The 9,467-nt window shown below is 38.4% G+C and overlaps 1 protein-coding gene across 2 annotated transcripts; it reads left to right on the plus strand.

Annotated features, from left to right (window-relative positions):
• The first annotated feature begins 541 nt into the window (after positions 1-541).
• Positions 542-7,670, plus strand: LOC100371863 (GTP-binding protein GEM-like). Of its 2 annotated transcripts, none has more exons than XM_006814851.3 (5): positions 542-756; positions 922-1,234; positions 5,328-5,416; positions 6,038-6,242; positions 6,696-7,670. In XM_006814851.3, exons 2-5 carry the CDS (start codon positions 1,039-1,041, stop codon positions 7,001-7,003), a joined length of 798 nt encoding a protein of 265 aa, XP_006814914.3. In that variant the 5' UTR covers positions 542-756; positions 922-1,038; the 3' UTR covers positions 7,004-7,670. The 2 variants fall into 2 exon arrangements, with proteins under 2 accessions (XP_006814914.3, XP_085356667.1); XM_085500541.1 differs by having other exon boundaries at positions 542-730.
• The last annotated feature ends 1,797 nt before the right edge of the window (positions 7,671-9,467 follow it).

A 9,467-nucleotide genomic window follows, 5' to 3' on the forward strand; every position in this document is an offset into this window, starting at 1 on the left:
TACTGAACCATTCTTCCGGACTAACTATCATTATCAACGTTATCGTCTTTGTCACCCGGCTGTGTCAGAATTACCACCCCATGTGGCACGAAATATTGTCCTGTAACGAGTTGGCGGTACTCATTACACATATTGTTTCGGGAAATCCACGGCCGATGCCGTGACTCTGTATCGTTAAGATATTTGCAAAATTAGAAAATTGGCTTTGGCTGACGTCATGGTTTGTGATTACTGCGCATGCATGGTGTAGAAATGACTTCATTAAAAAGACATTGGACAGACAAATGCCGTTGGACTCCCGCCAGATTGGCCGGAAGAAGTCTCTATCTTTCAAGGGCTCACAATTCCGTCACCAAGTGCCCTACATCAGGAATAGAATAACCCAACCTAAACATCATCGCACGTGAGTCATTGAGCGACAAGCCATCGCCCAGCATGACTCGCCTTATTTAGAAACAAACTGCTTAATATGAATGACGTCACAGATCTATCATCCAACCCGGCATCACTTTCACTGGAAATAGAATATTACTAGCGCATGAGTCGGATATAACTGTCAGTAGTACTGTAATTTATGAAGTGGCGGGTAGAGTTGCATTCGACTACTATATAACCCGCTGTCGAACCTTCAGTGTTTATATTCTCTTACGTGGAACGTTTAGTATCAACTCGACATTGTTGAGGAAATAGCGCATGCTTTCTCTTTGAACTGTTTACTGCAGACTTATCGGTACGTAATTAGGTGTTCACTGGACGGTAAGTCACCCCGTGGATGATTCCATGTAGCTTCAGGATGAATGTGTTTAGTTTAATATGACGGGGCAATAGCGCACATATGTTTACAATTACATTGCCTGCTTTTCGTTCTCAGTATTACTACGGCTACCGTGCATTAACAATTCATATTTGTTATTTTTACAGAATAGGTTCATTGGTTCGTACTGTAAACGCATCGCAGTCGTCGTAATCGGTGCGTTGGTTTTTCATCTGGAGAGACGAGAGAACACGCCACCGAACATTTGTATTACTGTCGCAAAGATGACAATAAAAGCAAGGCCTCGGAGTGCCAGTGAGCCGTTTTTAAGTATCAAGAACTTGGTTCCGTTCACGCCGCCTCCAACCCGTAACGTTTATTTGCTAGGTGATTCTGGTGTTGGTAAATCGTCCATCGCCATGCAGTTCGTCAGTGCTTCCTACCTTATGGATCTCAGTGATTTCGACTTTTCAATCTCAGGTCAGAGTCAATTTGATGTTTTTGTGATGGGACATTTCCAACACACATTTTAATACCATTCCCATAGCCCCGAGTGCCGTGTGTACAGTAAGTACGTCGCTATCATAAACACACTGACGATGTTGTTTTTATTAAATTCACGATATTTATGGACGGCACATGGCTACAGTCACCTTATTCTTTGACGTGATACATTGGATATATTACATCGTAGATAAATGCTACATAAAATGTCTTGCATCATTTTTTTTTATTAACAAACCTTCGAAAACAACTTCGGATTATATAGAGTGTAAACGTACCACACACGTATTGGCTAGGGCATACTGTCAAATCAATTGATACTTCGTTCATTTGACGTTGTATTGTGTTATATTATTTATTCGTGTTAAAACTGAAAATCTGTGACACGTTCGTTATTGGTTTAAAAGGTCACGTGTCGACCTGGTGACATATTGTAGTTGACAATTGCGTGGTACTGGACGACGCATGGCTCCGCCTTGATTAACGTGTGTCAATCTAAGCTACTGATTTCGAAATTGTACAAAAAGTAATACTTTAATATACTGTCGAAATTGATGGGTTCGATGATAAATCGATTCCTCGACGCTGTGTCGATTACCTACATGTTATACTGTATGCTCATTTGCCAGACTGTATGGTTAGTACATGAATAACGTCATCCGTCCTATTGATTTGTAATTTCATAATTTAACACCAACAGTTGACAAATTGATCACTTTACGTTTCGGGAGAACTGTGACACTTATACCATCACGGAGCACTGTGGTAAATAATGCTTTCCACTATTATTGTAGGGCGCTCTATAATATACACCAAGGGAATGACAAATCTAAGTACATTGCGACCACCATATGATACCATAACTGTCCCGTTGAATGGATGGGGGGGGGGGGCTAGCGTTCATTGTACCCGTCATTAAACACGATTGTTCTAGTGATTGTCATGTGACTAGTGCATTAACGGTTATATTGAAATAGACGTGCTTCCGTCGTTCACTTGTACACAGAAACGATCTTCATAGCAGTTCTCGACTAAGGACGTTTCATAACATTGAATAGTTACGTTTAATAGCAATGATGTCAATATTAAAGTGTAGTTGGTTAAAATATTAAAACAGACGGGAACAGTCTGTAACTCAGTTATCACCATTTTACGATACGTCGCGATAGTCGTAATAATTGTTGTCATCCTAACTTGTCCCTGTCTATTCTCCCAATTTGGCGCAAAGACGTGACCCCAGTCATGATTTATTTCTGCCACGATATAGATCTTGGGATATCCAATCGTAACTGCATTCGAAAACACTCCCACAGTAGCATGGAGTAAGACGGTGGAATGACTCCTGCTGTCTGTCCGTAATCACTGTCTCACCAGTGAAACCGATCCATCGAGAATACGGTGCGTGGGTTTAACACGTGACAACTCGTTTGTGTCATTTTGAAAGCAATATCCAGATGCGACACGCGTAAACACGTACATGCATAGTAATTAACTAAAACGTACTGCAGAGCACTGTGCGTGGACGTCATTTTTGTACAACAAACTTGAATGTTTTTCACATTGTGTTTGAATGACGTAAACAACTCCGTCGTTTACTTATCATTTGAACCTGTATACGCGTCTCAACTAGGCCGTCACGGTGCTGAATATTTCAACGAGCACGTTCCCATCACTAATTTGAAATAAATCCCGTGAGCGACACCTGACCCACGTTTCCGGTATAGAGATCGCCAGTTGTTGTAGATAACACATCTAAGTATAAGGAACTGTGCATATACATTTCAAAACGCGTTACGTAATGTGATGATGGATCCTCCATCTGGATGTTTATCACTCCGATCATTTTATAAATCCTGAATCTTTTGTCGTTTGTTTAACGTGATGAAACACGTCGTGGAACACGATTCTCTACTTTAGTGGCACTGCAAATCTAAATTAGACACATATTTTAAATGATCTCAGTATTTGCCGACGTAACTGATAAGAAATTGACGATTCTAGTATGATCTTGTGGAATGTGGTTTATTGTAACGTGTCTTTTCACCCAAGTGACATGTTTAGTAATCCATTTGTGGTGTCCATACCCCCCTAACGAGGTTACCCCGCTCGCTCCCACTCATTGGTAACTAAATAACTATGCCACGAGATTGGGGGGGGGGGCATTGAGATGACTCATTTGTGTCATTTACACCAGACCATTCGAACCATTTAGCATCGTAGAGACTGAGCCAACACATGGTACGCTAGTCTGTAGAGCTGGATAGAATAACTTAAACACAACAGCATTGCAACCTTCGAACTTAATTGCTCAGAGCTGATACTCGGCTATTTTTAGACAGTGATGACGTCACCGCTGATCTGATATTGCTCTTCTACTCGGCGCCCTATTGCAATGCATCATAATTAGAGTGGCCAGGCACCCCTGGATTGCAAGTAACTTACATTAATGATGTTGTTGACGGCATTTTGTCTTTTGCATGCAACTGTAATCACGTGTGGTATGTGTTACGTAGACTGCTTATATAGGTTTATGAATACATCCACGATAATAATAAGCAGTATACAGTGATCATTTTTCAAAATTACTTGATTTATGTGCCACACATCAACCAGAACCACGTGATGTCGCGAAACTATCTTAAAAACGAATCGGCAATTTAACAAGTTCTCCGATTTATTCGTCAAGCTTTAATTGGCATTACTCATTCTCTAACCCGAGGCTTACGTCGTCTCTTTATGGTAACCCTAGCAACGCAAGTATTTTATAGTACTCAACAAAAATGACACGCTACAGAAAAGGAATACAGAACTCTGCTATGTGACGACAAACAACTAACACTAATTACATAGCTGTAATGACAAATATCGAGGGAGAGGCAGTTGCTATGGCAATACTGCGGTACGACGAACTTGGTTTTGAGAGGGAAATCTGGAGGGATGGCATCAAGTTGACTCCCATATTCTTAGCACAACAAACCCACTCCCTTCACCTTTATACATATTTATAAATTACAATGGCAAGTGCATCCGATCAGCCAATCAAAAATCCTTTTAAAATGTGCCAATGATATCCCATTGTCTATAGAAATCTCTTGTTTTAGTTTGAATTACGACATTTCTAAATATTTATATAGATGTCTGGAAATCTTGATCAGATTCAATGTATCGGCAAACTAATAGATTCTACTTACTTTCCCATCATCTTTGAGAGGAGTTGCCAAGGAAGGCTGTTTCCACCATATTTGTATTTCATGAAAAACATTCCTGGAATATTCCCATTGCAACATCGGAAGGAATCGTCGTAAAACTATGACCACTTTACGACAGCGACTGTGTATTTACTTTGATTTAGACCACATCCTTACGGCTTTTTAAGAAACATTATTAGTTTTTACATTCAATTATAAGTGTCCGTGATTCGCATCTGTAAAACTATTCCAGTCACGTGATTTTATCCATAAAATGTAACCTGGGCGGTAAATCAGTCATGGTGACTGTTAGTAATTACGGAGATCGTGGTCAGACTTCATAATTAAATAACACGCTGTCACGTACTCAGTTCGATTATAATCGTAATATTGAATATTATTTCAACAAGAGTAGGAGGGGGCGTTTGACACGTGACCTTTGAATTATTTCGAAAAAGGAAAAATAGAATGTGGATATTAGCTTCACGGGATTCCTTTCTGTTATCTTGAATATCATTAATCGCAAGTTTCACTATAATGAATTAACGATAAAATGGATTTTTTTCTTGTGCTTTGTTAGAATCGGCCCAAAAGGTTCACAGAGTGTAAATTTGGGCTTTCTGTTTGTTGGGTTAATTTTAAATTCTGTCTGTAGTCTGTAGGCTATTGGCCGTGACATTAAAAGTGAGCATCTTCACGGTGAATAGACGCACCTATGGCTAATTGGGCTATTGATGAATGGAAGTGGCTAACACGAGTTAACTTGATAATGAGGTCAATTAGCACAGACGATACAAACTAGCAGTAATGACCAGTGCTAATGATGGCAACGCTATTACATTTAAACCATTGAATGTTGTTTTTATCTTTCTGTCTTACAGAAGATGCCGACGATGTTTACGACAAAACTTTTCGTGTTGATGACGACGAGGCAACAGTGCGTCTGTTCGACACGCCCCCGTGCGGCCATGTAAGTGCAATACTATAAATATTGAATCATTCTACAAATACAGAATTGTTTTTCTTATATCTCAATATATCTATAATCAATCTCAATATATCTATAATCAATGTCTTTACCGTGATAAACATCGGATATGGTTAACTTCAATACAGAACATTAAATGGAGATATGGCTTCACATCCCTGCCATGTAATCCCGAATTATAAACATGGTTGCTGTGACAGACATTATGCATCGAGTGCACGGCTAATACATGCAGTCGTGTTATACAAACACAACTCGGGAAAGACAATAGTGACACTGACGTATCCGCAAATGTCGTCTGACACACACACACAAATTATTTTAAAAAATAATAAAATGTCTTTAGACTTCTACGTCTCGTAAGCTTACATACACGCTACACAATAAACATCTTTGCTATCACTAGGTTGAAGTACTATAGTTTCCACTTAGGCGTACGTTTTTTGTTTTTTTAAATGTTAGTTGAAAATGTTTCAAATGAGGAGAATTGAATTGTCTGCACTTCCATTAAACACCGATTTGCACGTCAAGTGTTTCAGTTTATGGAATGGAAGTCTCAGATTGATCGACGGTATAATTTTGTAGCGCTTTATTTGTTCGTAGGAATCATTTGAGAAAAACGAAGATAAATACTTAAAAGACGGGGACGCCTATTTGTTGGTGTATTCTGTGACGAGCAGACGGAGCTTTCAGCGGGCCAATGAACTCAGATTCAAGCTGCGGAAAGCGAAAGATACAGAAACTGTGCCCATCATCTTGGTGGGAAACAAGACGGACCTTGAAAGATCCAGGGAAGTGAGTTTTGACGGTAAGAATCTATGATGGCGGGATATAAACGAAGACCATTCCCAGGGAAATGACTTATTGGCTAATTAATACGCTGGATAACGAGGTCACTGATGCCATAGTTAATGAGGCTGTCGCATGTCACCATTCAACCAGTCCTTGGGTGAGACAACATCGCAGAGATAAGCGCAGATCCTGGTTGAAACAAATTCTGCCCACTTTTTTCATGAAAAGATATAGGGAGAATTTAAATTATTCGATCCGCATCGTTTTCATTAGCCATATGAAATGTGGGTTCAATACATTTGACGGAGTTACGTCAGTGTCATTTCAAAAGATTTTTAATTGTAAATACCACCACGTCATCGGTATGTGTACGTGAAAGTGGTAGATAGTATACATGCTGTTGACAACACATCCCATGCAAGGCACTCACTCATATTAAATATTTTGTTCCTATTTGCTTTAATTACAGAAGGAAGACATTTCGCAGCCTCGTTTAATTGTAAATTTATAGAAACATCAGCGTCATTAGGTCACAACATCGACGAAGTGTTCGAGGGAGTAGTGCGACAAATACGACTGAGAACGCAGAAATCGGACGAGCTTGCGGGGAAGTCAAAGGAAAGTCCACAGAAGAGGAGGAACAGTAAACGAAGGAGAAGCTCTGTGTTGAAAAGGGCAAGGGGATTGATCGGTCGCTTTTTTGGCAAAAGACACAGTGATCCATCACCGAGTTACAGATCCCGCTCAAAATCGTGTCATAATTTAGAAATTCTTTAAAGAACAATATCTTAGGCTGACACAGGTAGGCGGAATGCCTTCCACATTTAAAATGGTGCTCCTCAACAACTTTTTATTTATTATCTTTATTATTTTTCAATCCAAACAAAGTTCAGTCAGTGACTGGCTGGCTAGTATTTAACTGTAAAACATAATGTGTATTGCACTGTCAATTAAAGCCGATATCAAATCACAATTTTGAATGTTTAGGCGACGCACAGCGTCGTTATGTTTTATTTTCAACATATATTTGTTTTACATTTTCGTTCTGTCTCGGTAAACGGTTTTCATCGAGTTAAGCTATGTTTGACTTGGCCTAGTTATAATCATCGTTATTCTATTGTGCATTGTGCTAAAACACGATCGGAAATGCATTTTTTGTGTTATGTTTTGGGTTGTCAGGTCTTGTTTGATATGTACAGTCTGAATTTTGAAAGAAAGATATTTAACGGTGTTTTATCACAAGAGACATTTTTTCACAATTGTAATGCGAGTAGAGGTCTTCCTCGGGTAATGTGATTGGTGGAAATACCCGATTTGTATCAAACTGCATAGATATATATCATTTTTACTCTTCATGGATGATAAACAATAAACTTTATACTGATTCGTGAATTCTGGTGATTATTGTAAATAAGCTTGGAATAAAATTTCATTTTATAATAAATGTTGTTATATGTTTTTCATTCGGTTGTCATGGTATGAAAATCGGGTTTGTGAGTATTGCTCGACATTTTTGTTCGCCCTCAGGCTGTCAGTCTCAAAATATTAAACGATGAAAGCGAGAAATGTTAGTGAATATGCAACTGTTTGCTGGTATTAAAGTTGAATGGCTGTGCTAATGACAGGGTATATACCATGTGTACAGAGAGTTTAAATTCGTCTTTTATGATCTGATTTCACGTGTGGGAGAGATGCACGTGACAGGAAGTATTATGGAAGCCTGAGTGTTTGGGAGGTGGGCGTGATGGTATAATTGTTATTCGGTACCTGTATTTGCAACAACAGTGATGAACGAGATAAGCCACGATACGCCTCGCATTTTTTAGTAATTTCAGTTTACTGTCATGCGGTTCTATGTTCTTTAGCAAAATTAATTTACTAAGATGCTTAAAAGCGGCATGACGAAATCATTCCCAGTGGAATGAGGCAGGGTTGTGGCATGAGTTCGCCAATATTTGACATGACAATGACAATCATATAAATACAGAAAAATACAACTAGATTCAACAAATCTGTTGAACTGATTAAATAATTCAATTTTCAAGAGTCAACCTACTGTTGTCTTGGAATTGAACGAAACACTTTGTATAACAGGATATAAAAATATAGATATGAAAGCATTCTTCCAAATGATACATTTATGATCTCAGATACACATATACCTATACAAACATATCATAAAACATGTGACACGATGAAACCAATAATGTCATACTGTGCAGACATATTGTCAGATTGCATAACAAAAGTTCTACGTGCATATTGTGTCCAATGAAACAAATACCTACTGTGCATTCTTTATTTACAGCAGGTATAACAGATGATCAAATACACCTCACACGCCCTTCTGACATGTGAATTGCATAAAGTTTTTCAATAAAATAAAATATTATGCGAGTGTATAAATGGCGAAAGCTGGGTTACTGTGAAAGTGCGTGTCCAATACTATCAGTGACACTAAATGTCAGCTAGATACCATACACACACAATTCCTTCTAAACGTAATTATGTTAATTAGTTAACCTCCAGCTACTAGTATATCAAGATTCACACAGAAATTTAAATATTGGCAAACATTATTCAAAAAGTCAGAAAATAATTTAGAATAAATATGACTAAATGAAATTGGCACACTGGCACAAAGCCAACTCTAAAATCACTCAAACTGGATGACATTTAGAATACAAATATATCTATAAAGGTGACACATTAACTAATTTAAAGGAAGGTGGTCATCGAACAGAACGCGATGCTACGACCACCGCCCTTTAAAATCACCCTACTGTAAACATATCAAAGGACCATTGTAAGACGCGATGCTACGACCACCGTGACCGCCCTTTAAAATCACCCTACTGTAAACATATCAAAGGAACATTGTAAGATGGCGATAAAGATATCATATAAATAAATACAGAGAACTTACAACTGACATTACAACTGATTATTTTTTTTTAGATATAATCAAAACACCGGTGCATTGATATGCAATGACCAAATTTAGGAATAAGTGCACACATTTGGCACATCAGAGAAATTCAGATTTGCTGTATGTAAGAATGGCGAAATTGAAGACGAAAAACATTCACTGTGTCCATTAACAGAACTGATTTTGTAGGAATCCTGAGTCAAAATTGAATCAAGTCAGCTTGTTGACTGCCAGGGATGTTGATACAACTTATGACCCATATTTATGTTGTTTATAACTATAGTAAGATTGTTTGTTACATCAATGGCACAC

Source organism: Saccoglossus kowalevskii, chromosome 6 (assembly GCF_978046115.1).
Source record: "Saccoglossus kowalevskii chromosome 6, keSacKowa6.1, whole genome shotgun sequence".
Taxonomy (NCBI): domain Eukaryota; kingdom Metazoa; phylum Hemichordata; class Enteropneusta; family Harrimaniidae; genus Saccoglossus; species Saccoglossus kowalevskii.

What these genes read in the sequence shown, in the direction of transcription:
- LOC100371863 (XM_006814851.3), top strand. Translation starts at nt 1,039, where the DNA reads ATGACAATAAAAGCAAGGCCTCGGAGTGCCAGTGAGCCGTTTTTAAGT. An exon ending in TTTCGACTTTTCAATCTCAG is followed by an intron (nt 1,235 to 5,327) that starts GTCAGAGTCAAT and finishes TCTGTCTTACAG; the next exon opens with AAGATGCCGACGATGTTTAC. An exon ending in ACACGCCCCCGTGCGGCCAT is followed by an intron (nt 5,417 to 6,037) that starts GTAAGTGCAATA and finishes ATTTGTTCGTAG; the next exon opens with GAATCATTTGAGAAAAACGA.